This window comes from Pelophylax lessonae (genome assembly GCF_965119305.1).
Source record: "Pelophylax lessonae genome assembly, chromosome: 2".
Lineage (NCBI taxonomy): Eukaryota > Metazoa > Chordata > Amphibia > Anura > Ranidae > Pelophylax > Pelophylax lessonae.
The window spans coordinates 567,270,334-567,289,677 of NC_138769.1; the positions used below are offsets into that span (position 1 = coordinate 567,270,334).

General features: G+C 42.1%; 1 protein-coding gene across 1 annotated transcript in view; it reads right to left on the bottom strand.

Moving 5' to 3' along the window:
• Positions 1-9,082: 9,082 nt before the first annotated feature.
• Positions 9,083-19,344, bottom strand: part of PRIM1 (DNA primase subunit 1) — a 34,726-nt gene continuing 24,464 nt past the window's right edge. The window contains exons 10-13 of the mRNA XM_082246818.1: positions 17,977-18,046; positions 17,380-17,480; positions 16,597-16,695; positions 9,083-9,133 (exon numbers count right to left, since the gene is read on the bottom strand). Of these exons, the coding sequence (XP_082102944.1) occupies positions 9,114-9,133; positions 16,597-16,695; positions 17,380-17,480; positions 17,977-18,046 (290 nt within the window). The 3' untranslated portion in view covers positions 9,083-9,113. The remainder of the gene's footprint in view (positions 9,134-16,596; positions 16,696-17,379; positions 17,481-17,976; positions 18,047-19,344) is intronic.

Sequence of the window (19,344 nt, forward strand, 5' to 3'; positions counted from 1 at the left end):
GATGTAAAGAGGGGGCTCTCTGGGGATGCTGATGTAAGGAGGGGGCTTTCTGGGGTCCCTGATGTAAGGAGGGGGACTCTCTAAGGACCCTGATGTAAGGAGGAGGGCTCTGGGAACCCTGATGTAATGAGGGGGCTCTGAGGCCCCTGAAGTAATAAAGAGAGGGCTCTGGGGACCCTAATGCATGGGAGGGTGGCTCAGCGGACCCTTATGTAAGGGGGGAGGATCAGGGCACCTTAATGTAAAAGGGGTGGCTCTGGAGACCCTGGAGTAAGGGGGGAGGGTGACTCTGGGGACCCTGATGTAATGGGGGGGGGGGGTGACTCTGGGGACATAAGGGGTAGGTGTCTTTGACATAAGGGGGAGGACTCTGATAAAGAGGGAAGATGGGGATTTATAATGTAAAGAGGGATATTCATGTAAACAGGGGGGCTTGTCCTGACTGCAGCACTCTATCTGTTGTTTTGTCTGATAGACTGGCTTCTGATAAACAGTCCTACAGTATTCAGTCAGCACATATAGCCAGTGACTGCAATGCTGATCATTGTATTCTGACAGTGGGGGAATCCTGCTGTCAGAATATACAGACACAACAGGGAGGATTTCCGCATTCACCTTGGAATGTGTGGATGGGGAAATTTATTCAGTTTATTTTGTTCAGCTGGCTGAATGAAAAATACTGAACCATGTATGGCGAGCTTTACTCATGGCCCCATGCACTCTATCCATTATGATGTTTTGTATGTTACTCCTCTTGCCCCCTGCACTCTACACAGTATGTTGTACATTACATAACCCTGACCAAGGCGTTTATTGTCCCAACAGTTGCAGGTTACATAGTTAGTGAGGTCCATCCAGTTCAACCTATGATGTGTGTGTGTGTGTGTGTGTGTTTGCTTTTAACCGTACATTGTATACCCCTGTATGTTGTGGTCTCTAAGGTGCCCATCTAATAGTTTTTTGAAACTATCAATGCTCCCTGCTGATACGACTGCTTGTGGAAGAGAATTCCACATCCTTACCGCTCTCACAGTGAAGAACCCCACATTTTACACATTTTAAGGTTAAACCGCCTTTCCTCTAGTTTTAGTGAGTGGCCACGTGTCTTATTGTATTCCCTTACTCTGAATAGTTTGTTCCTTATGCTAGGGTCGCCAGTACAGTATTTGTACATTGATATCATATCCCCCCTCAATCGTCTCTTCTCCAGAGAGAATAGGTTCAGTGCTTGTAGTCTTTCCTCATAGCTGATGTCCTCCATTCCCCTAATTATTTTTGTTGCCCTTCTCTGGACTCTTTCCAATTCCAGCACATCCTTCCTGAGGACCGGTGCCCAGAACTGGACAGCATACTCCAGATGTGGCCGGACCAGAGTCTTGTAGAGCGGGAGAATAATCTCTTTATTTCTGGAGTGAATCCCCTTTTTTATACATCCCAGTATTCTGTTGGCTTTGCTTGCAGCTGCTTGGCATTGCATGCCACTGACAAGCCTGTTGTCTACCAGTACCCCCAAGTCCTTTTCCATCCTAGACTCACCCAGAGGTTTCCCCCCCAGAGAGTAGCTTGCTTTCTGGTTTCTGGCCCCCAAGTACATTACTTTACATTTTTCAACATTAAACCTCATCTGCCATGTAGTTGCCCACCCCGTTATTTTGTTCAGGTCCGCTTGTAAGGTTTCCACATCCTGCATAGAAGATATTGGCATGCCTAGTTTAGTATCATCCGCAAATACTGAGATTGTACTAGATATCCCCTCCTCAAGATCATTTATGAATAAATTAAACAGGATTGGTCCCAGGACAGAACCCTGGGGGACCCCACTTTCCACACCCGCCCAATTCGAGTACTCCCCATTAATCATCACCCTCTGGACTCTCCCCTGGAGCCAGTTCTCTATCCAGGAACTCACCTTATGGTCCATACCTACCTTCCTTAGTTTGTACAGTAAGCGTTTGTGGGGAACGGTGTCGAAGGCCTTTGCAAAGTCCAGATACACCACATCCACAGGCTTACCTTTATCTAGGTGGCAGCTCACTTCATCGTAGAAGGTAAGTAGAGTGGTTTGGCAAGAACGATTTTTCATAAATCCATGCTGATTACTACTAATAATACTGTTTTAATTACTAAAGTCTTGTATGTGGTCCCTTAACATCCCCTCCAAAATCTTGCAGACTACAGATGTTAGGCTGACCGGCCTATAGTTACCCGGGATACACCTCGGCCCCTTTTTAAATATTGGTACTACGTTGGCCTTTTTCCAATCGGCTGGCACCATACCCGTCTGTAAACTATCCTTAAAGATCAAGAATAATGGTCTGGCAATCACCTGGCTGAGCTCTTTAAGAACCCTCGGGTGCAAGCCATCCGGTCCCAGTGATTTATTTATGTTAAGTTTCTCAAGTTTAGTTCTGAGTCTATCTTCTGTTAGCCATGGCGGCACTTCCTGAGGTGTGTTGTTTAGTTTGGCCTTACAAACTGGGTTTGTGTAGCCCCCCGATTCTTTTGTGAAGACTGAAGAGAAGAAATTATTTAACACTTCCGCCTTTTCCCTGTCCTCAGTGGCCATATTTCCTTTGTCATCTTTTATGGGGCCAATGTGTTCTGGCCTCACTTTCTTACTGTTTATATACTTAAAGAATTTATTGGGGTTCTTTTTACTCTCCTCCGCTATATGTCTCTCGTGTTCTATTTTAGCCGCCCTGATTTCATCTTTACATTTCTTATTACACTCTTTGTAATGCTTAAATGCTGCCAATGACCCGTCAGCCTTGTATTTTTTGAAAGCCTTTCCTTTAGCACTAATATGCATTTTTATGTTGGAGTTTAGCCACCCAGGGTTTAGTTTTGCTCTTTTAAATTTATTTCCCTTTGGAATGCACTGGCCAATCCCCCTGTTAAGTATGCTCTTGAAGCACTCCCATTTGTCCTCCGTGTTCTTTGTTCCCAGGGTTCTATCCCATTTGATATTTTCTAGCAGCGAGCGCAGTTTTGGGAAATTGGCTCTTTTGAAATTCAGCGTCCTTATATTACCCCTCTGCTTCCTATAACTGTAATTAATACTGAAACTTATTGACCTATGGTCACTGTTTCCTAAGTTGCCCCGCATTTCTATATCCGTGAGCAGGTCTGTATTGTTGGTAATCAGTAGGTCAAGTACCGCATTGTTTCTTGTCGGTGCATTCACCATCTGACCCATGAAATTGTCCTGCAAAATATTTAGGAACTGCCTAGCCTTAGCTGAGTGTGCGGTTCCTTCTGCCCAGTCTATATCTGGATAATTAAAGTCCCCCATTATAATGACATTTCCCATCCTTGCTGCCAATCCTATCTGTAAAATGAGGTCCACCTCCCCCTCCTCCCTCAGGTTGGGGGGCCTATAGCATACGCCCAATAATACCTTTCCCACAGTGCCTTCCCTTTGAAGCTCTACCCATAGGGATTCTGCCTCGTCCTTAGCTCCATTATTAAAGCGGTAGTATCATCTAATTTTCCACTTTGCAGTATAATAATGACATGTGTCCGTATGTTATAGAGCCGTTCTCCTTAGATTTGTATCAGTGCTGTGATCCACTTCATTTGCGCATGCTCATCGTTATCTTTTTTTCCGGCAAGATAATTAGCTTGCCGGAATTTCAGTGTCTAGTGTGGGGCTGCGTCATTTCCTCTCCTAGACGTCAGCCCCGTGCTCCCACGAGACTTCGACCTTCCCCCATTAAAAAAAATTCTCCACTACCCCATGTGACTTGCTACGTCACAGGGGAGTGATAGTGGAGTAGTGGAGAGAGGAAGAAGACGTGTGGAGGGCAGAGCGGCAGAGAAGAGGAGATCGAGAGAGAAGTTATCAATAGTGCACCAATCACCGACTCACAAGTAATAAAGGTTTATTTACTGACATTTTTTTTGCCCCTCCTTTCCTTCCCATATAAATGTAAATATATATACATACATATATAGCTCTCCCTCTATATATATATATATATATATATATATATATATATATATATATATATATATATATATATATATATATATATATATATATATATATATATATATATATAAATATATATTCTAAAAAAAAAATAAAATATATATATATATATATATATATATATATGTGTATATATATTTATATACACACACACACACACACACATATATATATATATATATAAGCACATCTTTAAATTTATTGAACAGATTTAGATAGCGTTATATAGACGTATTATTATATTATATACATGAAGGCAGCTCACCTCCTTTACACCATGAGGTAATAATAAGGAAACGAAAGTGTACTGTTTCCCTATTATTAGATCGTGGAGAAGGGGGGGAGCAACTGTGCAGAAGGAATATGTTGGACAGCCTCCTATTGGCTGTCCAAATCGTGAATGAAACCAAAGCGAGGCTTGGTTTCGGCGTTTACTGCGCATGCGTGGGATTTCGGCAATACTACTCGTACTGTGGGCGGAAACACAGAAGCGTTCCGCTGGAGAAAGCCACAGTAAGGATGGCGGCGCTGTAGTATGAGGAAATAAGAACATATTATATAAAATAATACAGGTTAGCTAAACGAGCTATTGATTGATTTCACTAAATTGGATTGGAAATTACATGTTACAGGTGTTGATGTTTTTAAATGATATACTAGGAATGAGTTTACTACCGCTTTAATATCATCCCTCATATTTACCTGTACACTGTTCTTAATATACAGACATACCCCTCCCCCTTTTTTACCTTCTCTATCTCTGCGATAAAGGGAATACCCCTGAATGGTCGCCGTCCAGTCATGAGAGCTGTCAAACCAAGTCTCAGTTATCCCCACAAAATGTAAGTCCTCCTCAACCATCAGCAGCTCCAGCTCTCCCATCTTGTTGGCCAGGCTTCTGGCATTGGTATACAAACCTCTTAATTTTGACTGGTTACACCTATCCTCATTTGATGTTTTTAGGCTGCTCTCATGATTTTTCCCCATACCCATCCTGGATATAGGTTTTAATGAAGATCTTCTTTAAGGTAAGCTCAATAATCAGTTTCTTTGCAAAGTAACGAATATGTGAGGGAAACATTTTTTTAAAAATGATCGTTCATTCTGAGGTTTATATGTGCCTATAAAAACGGTTACCTGTGGCACAGTGATTAGGAGTATTTTGTGGTACAAGGATTGTGGTATGTGTGTGCAGTGTATACGAGTAGGCACAGATTCTGTTTTATTGCCCCCCTTTAAGCCCTTTCCACTTTTAGCTGGTTACACACTTAAAGGAGAAGTGCGGGGAAAGTTAGTTTTGCAGTACAGTTCTGTAAGCAACAACTTATTTTCTGGCAGTGCGCCTCCCGAGATAAGACTCTGGATCTGCCCCTGAGTCTGTACGCATGCTGGCACACTCCGTCTGTGCCAGAATGACAGACTCAAAACGTGTTACTAAAGCAGATCATCTCAGGCTTAACATTACTTCCCTTACGCACTCCACGATAGTTCCAGATGGCCTTCCACCACAGCTGACTAGTGACACCCTGGTTCTCCCATTCACGCAGTTCTGCCACTGCGGTTGACATCCTAGATTATGAAAAGGACAATCAATACATCAACTTTGCTGCTGTTACATTACAAGCGTTCCTTCCTGTGGATGCGAGTGCACATTTAGCCGCCAAGGTAAACACTTTTTTATTAATGCACTTACTGGTACCCCCCCCTCCCTGGCTGGGCATAAAAACCAGCAGCAGCGCGCTGAGAGGCTGAGCCGGCTGCTGGTCCAGGCATGGGGGTAGATCCCAACCACATTTTCACAATCTTGCTTAAGCCTGGAACCAGCAGATGAACAATTCCACTAAGATAATAGTCTTGGAAAGCAGAAAAGCTAAGAGGGGTAAACCATTCTCCTAAGGACACTAGTAAAAACTGAGGATGATAGAGTGATTAGAACAGTTTTTGCTATAGTTCAGGTGCTTTAAAAGAAGACTTCTAGTGTGCGCACGCTGTACCTGTCATTGGCCTGCCCCCTCCTCTTCTCCGTCTATTCACAGAACACAAAGCATTGTGCATATAGACAAAGGACAGCTTGTGAGTAAAAAAATGTGCAAGTCTCTCAGTGAAGTTGTAAAGAACTGGTAGTGATCCAAGAGGTGGCATTATCGCCTGAGATTTAGCAATTTGTAACCAAGCACATTCTTTTGATATTGCACTGACTGGCAATTCCATAAGAAACTTTCACACAGTTGTCACTCTACCTTGTTTTGAATGACCATCTTAGCCACTTGCTAAATGCCTAACGTACTTTTACTGTGGCAAGTCGGCTCCCCTGCGCAAAATCACGTGCCTGTATAGCTTTTATTTTGTGCAGGGGCTCATGCCGCCGGAGGTGCAATAGTGCACCATTTGGCTAGAGCGGGAGCCCATCAGCGGGTCCACTGGCCATCCGCGATTGTTCATGAGACACAAAATGGGTCTGTCTACGTAAACAAGGCAGATCGCTGTTCTGACAGGGTGGAAGACCAAGAACTTGTGCTTCTGGTAAGTAGGAACAACAAAATCTGTCTTACCCCACTCTATACCATATTATTATACTCAAATATCCAATTTTTTTACTTACCATTATAGATATTTCTATGTGGCTACTCAGCATTATTTATATCACCTCTTCTCACATTCCTTTGGTGTGTGACATCCTTCGCCCTGCCCGCCGCGCCTCATGCGCCCTCAGCTCCCGTGGGAGGCGTTTTTGGGTCCAGGCCCCCACCGCCAGCAATGGTTACTGCTTCAGCTATTATGTAAGTTCTGGGAATGTGGGGACTTGTTCCCCTCTCCATTTTCCATCATCATTTTGTGCAATGCCTATATACATCTATATCTATTTATTTTTTATAGACATGGATCATGCATCGACTCGGAAGAAGTGGCGAAGCCCACCAAACGCGTCAGTCATTGAATGTCATGATATCTATTTATACTATTATTGTCCCATTTGCTATGTTGGTTCTTTGGAACCTGGTTTGGGGATGTATTGCCTGATTTTATTATCCAATACACACACATATATATATATATATATATATATATATATATATATATATATATATATATATATATATATATATATATATATATATATATATATATATATATATATATATATATATATATATATATATATATATATATATATATATATATATATATATATATATATATATATATATACACACAAAATTCGGCAGGTTTTTTTTTTTACTTTATAAATAGGGGGCTTGGGATAGGTTAATATGATTATTTTTGTGTGTGTGTTTTTTTTTTTCTCTCCTTCTCTCTGCTATTTGAGTTATACTTCTCAGGATAAATATATAACTATGACACTGCTTATGTATAAAATTGTAGGAATATTTTGGTTATGCAGTGTTTGTATTTCCCAGGCTTAATAATAATAATAAAAAAAAAAAAACAACATTAGGCGGGTGAGGGTCACCGACTGCGATCCCACAAGGGGACGCCGGCTCAGTGCCCACGAATGGGCCACTTACTGGACCCCGCAAAAAAAAAAAAATGAGGGTGGGAGGTAGCTCTGAGCCCCTCCATAGGGGACGGCATGAAAATAAAAGGCCCCTTAACGGTGGCCGCCTGTCATAACGCGGACATGCAGGCAAGGTACCCAGAGGGTCCGCAGTGCTAAAAGGGCAAGCGCCCTACGCAATAATGGTGGCATACGGTCATCAAAAAAGTTGACCATCCCCACAGCGCCCCCCCCCCCCCAGCCAAACCGGCTGCACGGTCTAGTAAGCCGCGGCCTAAATTTTGGTGGAGGCCCAGCCGCACAGATCCCATCCAAGGGAAGGCGGGTGGCTACAGGACACTCACAGGGGCCGCCCCCCCACAGCTGCAACCACTCGGCCGCAGCCTAAATTTCTGTTGGCACCCCACTGCCTGGGCCGACCGCCCAGGGACAACGGGGAAGAGGGCGGATGCACAAACGGAGGGTGGTGGCCCTCGCTGAGGCCTCCCCTGAAAGCATCCGGCCCGTAGGCCACAGCCTAAATTATTGCCCGAGCCCGGCCGCATGCAGAGCGGACCCCAGGGTGTGAACCCATCCAGTCCCCCAGCCCAACACAACAGCTGGGAGCCCTTAAGACCCCCTTTTGCAGGTCACTACCCCCCTAGGGTGGCAAAAGACCCCGTTGTAACCCCCGGTGTGCGCCCAGAAACAACCCCAAAAGAAGCCCTCTTCAGAGCACAAGGCAAAAGATGATTAAATACCACCAAAAGAAAGACATCGTCGCACAACTGCGTTATTGTCAGTTAAAGTAACAGTGCCATATTGCAAAAATGGCCTGGTCATTAAGGGGGTAAAACCTTCCGGGGCTGAAGTGGTTAAGCTGGTTTCCGTCAACCCCACTGTTCCCTACTTTTACAGGAAATTCCATATGTATTGCAGTTAAAACGAATCCAATGGCTGTGAATTTTCTATTATCATGAAATTCATTCTATGAATGTGTTTTTACATGCAACACACATGTACCAAACTATATGACAATTTATTTGTAAAACATACAACTTGAAGGAATTTTTATTTTACAGGGTACAAAAGTAAAATTCAAAGTATACATCCTTTAGTAACATTGGACAGTTCTTCGGCAGCTTCTTCATATCTTAGCGATGGAACAATTCAATATGAAAAATTTTTATATTTACATTTCAGACAGAAAACTCAAATGCTGGCTGTTGACACTAAAGATATGCAGGCACAATCCAGTCATGTATAGATATTTTTCAGGTGCTTACACCTACAGCATTTGAATTTCCCAGGCATGCATGCTTTTAGAATTGGGAGTGCATCTGGGCAGCTCTGGCAGTCATATTTCTGGGGCAAAAAAAAAAAAGTGAATCATCTCCTGCATTTACTTACAATGTACAGATGTAGCTTTGTAAAGATCATTCGAGAAGAGAGTCAAGTAGACTTAAAAATGCAGTAACCCATAGCAATCAGTTTTCATCATTACCTAATCTAGTTGATACGGGTTATTGAACTCTGCACTCTCTTATTAAATAAGTCCCAAACGCATAAAGATTATCTTGCTGTACATCAGACACAAAATGCAAGCCGATGATCATCCCAGAAAACTTAAAACTCCCGCTTCAGATCTAAAATGTAAAAAGCTATATATTATGGTATATTCATAAACATAATTTCCATTTACAAAATTTTCCCACGTATAACTTGAGAAGTTACAAACTGTATAACATAACAAAAAGGAAATGTATGAATAGGTACAGTGTGAAAGTTGAGGGTCTAAGCCACAATGGGGTTGATTTACTAAAAATGAGTGCAAAATCTTGTGCAGCTGTGCATAGAAACCAATTTAATTTCCAGGTTTTTTTTTTTTTTTTTTTTTCGGTCAAAGCTTTTTTTTGACCAAGCTGAAGTTAAAACCTGATTGGCTACAATGCACACCTGCACCAGATTTTGCACACAAAATGTGTGTGCGCCATGACAACAAAAAAGGGATTACAGAAAACAAGAAACACAACCCTTAAATTGATGTGCTGACCACAAACTGATATTGTTTCAGATATGAATGAACAAACTCCCTGCAAGCACCTTTTTTACCCCTAGTGTCCTGAGGCTCTCAATCCATCATAGTCCTTGCCATGATCAAAGCTCTGCTAACTCATCAATGTATTGCACGGTCTCTCTCCGTGGATATGAAATGGTAAAGGATCATTATGCTTGGGTGTGTGTACTTCCTACAGTAGATTTATATCCAACCCAAGAGTAGTGCTATCCTGGGCACAGAATGTCCAATATTGCAAGAAGTAGATATAGCAAAGACTAGCATTCTGCCTAGCAGGGCATTCAAATACCAAAGGCAAAAACTGAAGGAATCAGCCATTTCTTATTAAAAATGTGTTGTCTGTAGTTCTCCTTTAACCACTTAAGCCCCGGAGGATTTGGCTGCTAAAGGACCAGGGGTCTTTTTGCGATTTTTTACTGCGTGACTTTAACGGACAATTGCGCGGTCGTGCGACGCTGTACCTAAACGAATTTGACGTCCTTTTTTTCCCACAAACAGAGCTTTCTTTTGGTGGTATTTGATCACCTGTGCGATTTTTTGATCACGCGCTATAAACAAAAAAAGAGCGTAAATTTTGCAAAAATAACAATATTTTTCACATTTTTTTATATGAAATTCCCCAAAAAAAAAAGTAAAAATCAAAATGTTTTAACATTTTTCGGCCAATTTGTTTTATGCTACCTATGTTTGGTAAAAAAAAAAAAATCGCAAAAAGCGTATTTTGATTGGTTTGCGCAAAAGTTATCGCGTTTACTAACAAAGAGAAAGATTTTTGTCATTTTTGGTGTTTTTTTTTTTTAACGCGTAATGGCGGCGATCTGCGATTTTTTTTTCGGTACTGCGACATTGCGGCGGACAGATCGGACCCTTGACTGACATTTTTGACACTTTTGGGGTTACCAGTGACATTACTGCAGTAATCAGTGCTATACATATGCACTGTTACTGCAAAAATGACACTGGCAGGGAAGGGGTTAACTTTATTGGACAGGGAGGGGTTAAGTGTGTCCTAGGGGCGTGCTTTCTACTGTGTAGGGACATTCCTATTGGTGTAAAAGCAAAGATCAACCGTTCTACATAGTAGAACGGTCAGATCTTTACTTTTACACAGGGAGAACTGACAGGCAGCTTGTTTACACAAGCTGCTCTGTCTTTCTCCCTTCACAGGAGCGATCGCAGTGTGACTGGCGGACATCGAGTCCGCCGGTCACACGCACTGACTTGCCTGTGAACGAGCCGCGGCGGGCGCGCGCCTCGGCGGGCGCGCGCCCGCCCGCGATAGGCTCGCAAGTCAGTGACAGGCGAGTGACGTACCGATACGTCACTCTGCCTGGCCGGGGCTGACCGCCGCAGTATATAGTCGTGCGGCGGTCGGCAACCGGTTAACCACTTGTCTACCAAGGCAATTTACTATTTTTTTTTTGGTCTCAAGTAAATAGATGCCAAACAAGTCCAATCTTAATTAGGCAACGCTTTAAATGACTTCACAGGTCATCAGTTTAGGGCCCTAGAATTATTGCTCTCACTCCAATGTCCATGACAATACCTAACCTGTGGTACAATCGGAGGTTACATACACTGAACAAAATTATAAAAAAACGCAACACTTGTTTTTGCCCCCATTTGTCATGAGCTGAACTCAAGGAACTAAGACTTTCCATGTACACAAAAGGCCTATTTCTCTCAAATATTGTTCACAAATCTTTCTAAATCTGTGTTCGTGAGCACTTCTCCTTTGCCGAGGTAATCCATCCACCTCACAGGTGTGGCATATCAAGATGCTGATTGGACAGCATGATGATTATTGCACAGGTGTGCCTTAGGATGGCCACAAAGGCCACTCTAAAATGCATATATTTACTGTATGGGGAGGGGGGTCCAAAAACCAGTCAGCATCTGGTGCGACCACCATTTGCCTCACGCAGTGCAACACATCTCCTTCGGATTGAGTTGATCAGGTTGTCGATTGAGGCCTGTGTAATGTTGGTCCACTCCTCTTAAATAGCCGTGCAAAGTTGCTTGATATTGGCAGGACCTGGAACACGCTGTTGTATACGCAGATTCAGAGCATCCCAAACATGCTCAATGGGTGACATGTCCGGTGAGTATGCTGGCCATGCAAGAACTGAGATGTTTTCAGCTTCCAGGAAGTGTGTACAGATCATTGCAACATGGGGCCGTGCATTATCATGCTGCAACATGACGCGATAGTCGTGGATGAATGGCACAACAATGGGCCTCAGGATCTTGTCACGGTATCTCTGTGCATTCAAAATGCCATTAATAAAATGCACCTGTGTTCTCGTTCATAACATACGCATGCCGATACCATCACCGCCACCTTGATCTACTCGATCCACAATGTTGACAATCAGCAAACTGCTCACCCACACGACGCCATACACGCTGTCTGTCACCTGCCCTGTACAGTGAAAACTGGGATTCATCCACGAAGAGAACACCTCTCCAAAGTGCCATTGAATGTGAGCATTTGCCCACTCAGGTCGGTTAAGATGACGAACTGTAGTCAAGTCGAGACCCCAGTGAAGATGACGAGCATTCAGATGAACTTCCCGAGATGGTTTCTGACAGTTTGTGCAGAAATTCTTTGGTTATGCAAACCAATTGTTGCAGCAGCTGTCCGGGTGGCTGGTCTCAGACAATTTTGGAGATGAAGGTGCTGGATGTGGAGGTCCTGGGCTGGTGTGGTTACACATGGTCTGCGGTTGGGAGGCCGGTTGGATGTACTGACAAATTTTCTGAAACGCCTTTGGAGACGGCTTATAGTAGAGAAATGAACATTCAATTCACGGGCAACAGCTCTGATGGACATTCCTGCAGTCAGCATGCCCAACTGTACGCTCCCTCAAAACTTGTGACATCTGTGGCATTGTGCTGTGTGATAAAACTGCACAATTTAGAGTGGCCAGCCTAAGGCCCACCTGTGCAATAATCATGCTGCCTAATCAGCATCTTGATGTGCCACACCTGTGAGGTGGATGGATCTCAGCAAAGGAGAAGTGCTCACTAATACAGATTTAGACAGATTTCTGAATATTTTCAAGAGATAGGCCTTTTGTGTACATAGAAAAAGTTTTAGATCTTTGAGTTCAGCTCATGAAAAATGGGGGCAAAAACAAGTGTTGCGTTTATAATTCTGTTCAGTGTACAGGTGCTTGCACTACGATGCACTGTTATGGGGGTGTGTGCTTTAATCACCTCCCACCTGCCGTATTGACAAATGATGGGCAGGCAGCGGCTCTCTTGTTCTGGAACTATGTCACAGGGTGTTGTCCCAATCTCGCCGCAGGGGCAAGCAGTGATCGGTGGTCTGCTCTCTCCCTGGGACACTGCGCATTACCGATCTCGGTAAAGAGCCTATGCCGAGGCTCTTTACCCATGTAAACAGCTGTGTCCAATCACAGCTGATCACATGTAAACAAGGAAATGTCGGTTATCAGCATTCCTTTCCTCAAACTGACAGCGTGAGAGAAGGCAACCGATCAGCATTTCCTCGCAGGGGAGATCTGCACAGATAATCAAGGCACAGATTATCAGTGCCCAGCAATGATACCAGTCAGTGCTGCCTTTCAGCGACCATCAGTGCCACCACATCAGTGGAGAAAAAAATTTACATAATTTTATAACAAAAAGAAAATCCACCCCCCCCCCCCGCCCCCAAAATGTTCGGTCCTTCCCAAAGAAATCGGTCTAAAAAAAAAAAAAAAAAAGTGGGTACAGCATGATCACACAAATGTAATTTTAAAGTGTGACAGCGCTGAAAGCGGAAAATTGGCCTGGGAAGGTGAAAGTGCCCAGTAGGCAAGTAGTTAAAAAAGAAAAAAAAATGTTCCCATTATTTTAAACTTTTACATTTTTTTTCTTTTTACTTTATTGCAAATCACATAGGAGGCCCCCTATGTGATAGCAGGGGTAGATGACAGGTCCTCTTTATGGAGACAATTGGGGGTCTATTAGACGCATTCCTTTGGAAATCCTATCACAAGTGATCAGGCAGCTACAGGTGCCCTGATCACTTTATCGGAAAGCCCTTCACTGGCTCTTAAAGCCGGTATCAAGCTCACATATTTAAGCTTGATTAAATAACTTGTCTACCATGTTTATAAACATCCATACCATAGTAGACCAGTGGTTAATGTGCTGCTGCATACTGTATGTAGGGAGTACCACAACTGTAACATATCAATTTAAAGCAGTATTAAAGTGGTTGTAAACCTCAGACATGAACAAAGCATATCCCTCTTTAGTGTATACTTGTCTCAATTGAGAGCACTTTGTCATTTCTTTCTACTGCTTTGTTCCTCTGCTATCAGCATGAATCACTTCTGACAAGTTTTTCTTAAACCAAGAGAAAAAAAAAGGGAGACGGGAGGGAGCATCATCACACAGTTGTGATTGACAACTTTGGCTCTGTTTCTATATGCTGTGAGCGGCGTGTCCCTTTCCTCCAATTAGCTTAGAGCTCTCCTCACTGAGCTGTGCAGTGTGTAATTTCAGCTCTCCATCCCATTTTCTGAAAGCTCAGACAAGTTTAATAAATTCTGGGCTTGGTACAACTTATGTAGGGGGATTTGTTTAATTTCTGTGTATCACCTGAGGTCAGTCACTTCACTGGGTATATGTAAGGGTTTACAACCACTTTAAACCCAAAAGGCATAAATGTAATATATCGCAGACTACTAATTCTTAGATGTGGTGGCTGCTTTAGTTTTTATTTATTTTTGGGCTTTTCCCTTTATTTTTTCTCCAAATGATGTGTCCAGGTAAATCTGGCCCCATGCACACTGGACATTTTGCTAACTCTCCTAGCAGCAATTTTGGCAGACACTTGTAAACTCGTGAGACGCGTTTAGCCCCATAAAGCGTTTTTTCTACCAAAACTTTGCTATGCCTGGATGCACTGGCTGTGGGTTTTTTCCTGCCTCTACAACGCCTATGTGTGCATGGACACACAGGCTAACATGCAGGGGCATTTGGAGGTTTTTTTTCCCCCTGCCTCTAAACGACCCTAGGAGCAGCAGAAAAAAACGTCCAGTTTGGATGAGGCCTCAATATCAAGCTGTCCAACGAAAGCAGCAGTTAGGTTGAGACAAACCCTCTGCCACTAACAGGGGTGCTTACAATGGTCATATTTTATCCATCCATTTACAGTATGTAAAACTTTTATCCGAAAAGAAAAAAACCTTTCCCTGTAACTGCTTACAAGGGTTTTGCTGGATTTCAGCTCTAATTTTTTATTCAATTCCATATAAAGCTACTTGTTCACTTAACACTACCCTCTCCCCAAGATAGACAATACTGCTGTCCAAAGATGTTTATATTGCTTCTCCAGTGGAATGAAGCCAACCTAAGAGAGGGAGTGTGTTACTGGCTGTATTACCAGGTGAAAATGGAAAAAATAAAAAAACACCCCCCCCCCCCCAAAAAAAAAAACGGAAAAACAAATTCAGTCACAGCATTTAAGGATATGCAAGGCCGTAACATTTTTGGGTGCAATATCACTTACCTACTACCTGGTTTTCTGCAGTAATTTGTCATAAAATGTGATCTAACCCTCATCTAAGCGACAATAGACAAAACACAATATGCTTAAACTGATAGCACACAAACAATTCCAATTTCCAAGCTCATTAAGTCAGTAGTTTGCACACCTGGGGTACAATTAAAGTTGTCTGAGCATCTTCTAAGTAGCTCTACCTCCAGACCCCTAAACAATTAAACAATTCGATTGTTGTTCATAAGAAACAGCAGATGTGAACCAGGTCTTGCAAAAAGGAGCTCTTTGAAGACATACGATCAAGGAGTAGTTATTCTGTAGAAGGCTGGAGAGGGATACAAAGCAACCTCAAGGTGTTTAAGCATCTATAAGTCAACACTTAGATAAATTGTCTATAAACAGGGACAGTTCAGTGCTGTAGCTATTCTTCCTAGAAGTGGGCACAAGCCAAGATTACTCAAGGCACAACGCAGAATCCTCAATGACGTAAAGAGGAACCCACAAGTAACAGCTAAAGGCTTGAAGAGATCACTGGAATTGGCAAACATTCCGGTTCATGAGTCTACCATACAAGTCTTTGAACAGGCAGGGTGTCCATGATCCAACACCACCAAGGACACCGCTGCTCTAAAAATACATTGCTGCTCACCAGAAGTTTGCCATAGAGCACCTTAGCAAACCTCAACACTACTGGGAAAATGTATTTCGTAAAAAGGGCACGGCTTACCAACATCAAAACATGATTCTAATGGTGAAGTATGGTAGAGGGAACATAATTATTTGGGACTGCTTCACTGCCTTAGGGCTGGACCACTTGTCATCAGAGGGGGAAACAAATTACCAAGTTTACCAAAATATCCTACAGGATGTCAGGATGGCTGTCTGCCAGCTGAAGATTAGTAGAAGTTGGGTGATGCAGCAGGACAATTACCCCAAGCATTGAAATAAATCCACCACAGACTTGCTTCAGAAAGAGAAAACGCACCTTTTGGAGTGGTTCAGTTAGAACCCAGATCTTAACCCCATAGAGATGCTGTGAAATGACCTCAAGAGAGCCAAACTAGACATCTCATGAATGGGTCTGAGCTGAAGTAGTTTTGTAAATGGTCAAAATTCCTCCTGGACGTTGTGCATGTCAGATAGAGAAAGTGTTTGCTTAATAAATCCAAGGGTTCACTTACTCTTTCCTCCAGTACTGTGAATGCTCAATGGGTGTATTCAATAAGGACAACAGAAATTAGAATTGTTTTGTGTTTTATCAGTTTAAGCACATTGCGTTTGTCTATTGTTGTGACTTTTATAACAATCAGATCACATTTTATGGCAAAATTACTGCAGAAGTCCAGTTAATGCCGAGGGGTTCACATACTTTTTCTTGCCACTATATATTTAGATGTTAAATACTGGAGACAGAGATCTAGAACAATGTTATGCATCTAGTTTAAGCCTCCTCAAACCTGAAAATGCATATTTTCCCTGACTTGGTAAGTCGTACATGAGCCGTTTTCACTTACCGCTTTTCAGCAGTAGTTCACCTTTTCGTGATTGATCGAGTTTATCAAGAAACTGTTCAAACACCTTCACATATGGAGCAAGGCTTGTTCTTTTATAATCTAATGAAAACAAACAGGACTTGTATTTTACTTTGAAAGCTGAAGTCTAGACAAAAAAAGAAATCTAACCAAAAGTGCAAGTCCCATCTAATGATGAAAAATAAGGGTCACGTAAGAAACAAAATGTAATTTCAGACTTTGGTACAGCAACCATATTGGTCATTTCAGTCATTGGCCCTATTGAGATTTCACCCCACTTTTCGTCCCTGTAACAGCTTCAACAAGGTAAGACATAAATTAACAGTTGTCATCGGGACAAAAAAAAAAAAAGTAATAACCTTACAGAGGTTCTAAACTGTTTCCCAGTTAACTAGTAGATACGTTTTTATTTCTCTATTCTAACTAGAGAAATTTTCATTCCCTGCCCCAACAGGAAGTGAGGGTAAATGGGAATACCAAAATGTATCGGACTCAAAATTCAGGACGGCAAGTTAAATACATAAATACATTTAGCATATACTTTCTAGACAATTTCTGATTGCCAGATGCCTGCACACATTTGTATAATGCAAAATGATAGCTACTTACTGTATATATTTACAATGCAATTGAATTGGGGAAAAGGAATTACACATGTTTAGGAAGTATTCAAGCAATGGTTCGAGAAGGGTATTTTCAGATTCACGAGGTTCAATTCCTTGTAAAGCTTCTGTTTTTTTTTTTTTTATAATTTCTTTAGGTTACCTCTTGTTTTGCGTTTGACTTCTGAGTCTTCATCACCAGGTTTTTCATGATCCTCCTCTTTTACATTTACATTTACATTGTCCAACTCACTGCATATCAAGCTAAATCAGGAGAAAAAAAAAGAAGTTATGTTTTACTTAACTACTTGTACAGCAACTTTTATACCAGAAGCCCATTATTATTAACAACCAAAAAAAAAGTTAAGTAGCATTCATTTTTTTTTTGTCCCATCCTCGCAACCAAAAAATGTGCCTAAATGAAACGATTGCCACCACTGACGTGAATTTTTATGACTAGATGGAGTATTCATAAAAATTCACGTCAATGGTGGCAATCATTTCATTTAGGCACATTTTTTGGTGCCAGAATTTCCCTGCGGTGATGGTATTTATAGTAATGCTATGATAGGAAGCATTTGTAAAATGGTTTACAGTTTGAATTGAACCAAGATAAAAGGTTAAAGTGTATAAAGGTTTGCGTTAAGGGTCATTGAAACTTATTGTTGATGTGTAACGTTTGCTTACTCCACACAGCATTACAGATTATGCAAGAGAAGGAGTTTGGGACTCCAATTTCAAGTCCCCAACTGTTGCCTACCTTATTGTTGGAACTGCAAATGGATCAAACTGATCAAGCCTCTTGAAATCTATTGGTACAGAAATTCTTCCTGAAAAGACAAATACCGTGCAAAATTAAAAATACTGCCATCCATTACCAGGAAAGGCCAATCAAATATTTTTTCATTGGTTTTACAGCAGCAGTACACCCAAAACGGATAGATCAGTGCTTGCAAGTTACTACATGACATTTTCAGTATCTCTTAGGGACTCCGTTGGTAAGATCTTCTGAGCACGTTCCAATGTTTGCACACCTACTACAGCCAGGGGTTCCCATTCTCCCTGTTGGATTTTATATTACAGTGAATCCAACAGGTGATGCTGAAACATGGGGGAAGAAAAAAAAAAAAAAAAAAAAAAAAAAAAAAAAGTATACAAGAACAGAATCAGCAGTTCTAAAATGAAAATCTCACTGCTTTGAGTATTTAAGACAAATTTGAAGTCGGAGGGCTGGCTCAGTCCACCAAACCCCATATATAAATAAAATGTCACATTACAGCTGAAAGACCCTTTAATAATGAATATACAGTGCTCAGCATAAATGAGTACACCCCAACAGATTTGTCAGAAAACCTTTCCTTTCAGAATCAACATTTTCTATGGGACACTATCCTACAAAATACTCCCACAAATGCAGGCCATTGATTGTAACCGAGATTTGTTCATTTGCACACACAAAAAAGTATTTTTTTCTAACAAATTCACTCAAGACCATGTTGCAAAAATGAATACACCTGAATAAAAATCTTAGAGTCCTTTCACACGAACGAGGCGATCAGATCCGCCTGTAAGTTTTTTTAGGCGGATCTGATCGGATCCCTCCATGCATCCTTATGGGGCAGCGGATGTCAGCGGAGACATGTCAGCTGACAACCATTGCCATCCGCATCCGATCCTGTCCTTGAAATCCGGACAGAAGGAAACCATATTTTCCATCTGTCCAGGGGATCGGATTGGATGAGATCGGATGAGAGCGGACAGGTGGTCCACTCTCATCCAATTCCCCATAGAGAGCAGAGGGGCTCTGATATCTCCCTCTCCGCACACAGAGCGGAGAGGGAGCTGTCACCTGCCTGCTCAGCGGGGATCAGTGTATTGATCCCCCGCTGAGCAGCACAGAGTTTGCCGATGGAGGCGGACCGTGTGAAAGGAGCCTTAGGCAACAAAATCATAATTAACAAGAATTCAACCACAAGCGAGTCTGATTATTCATTAAACAGGTTTCCAGAAGACAGGCAATTATAAAAGGGCATTATTTAAAGAAAACCCCTTACTATTTCATGCTGTCAGCAATGGCCCCACATGGAAGAGAAATAACGCAAGGCCTGAGAAAAAAAAAAAAAATTCT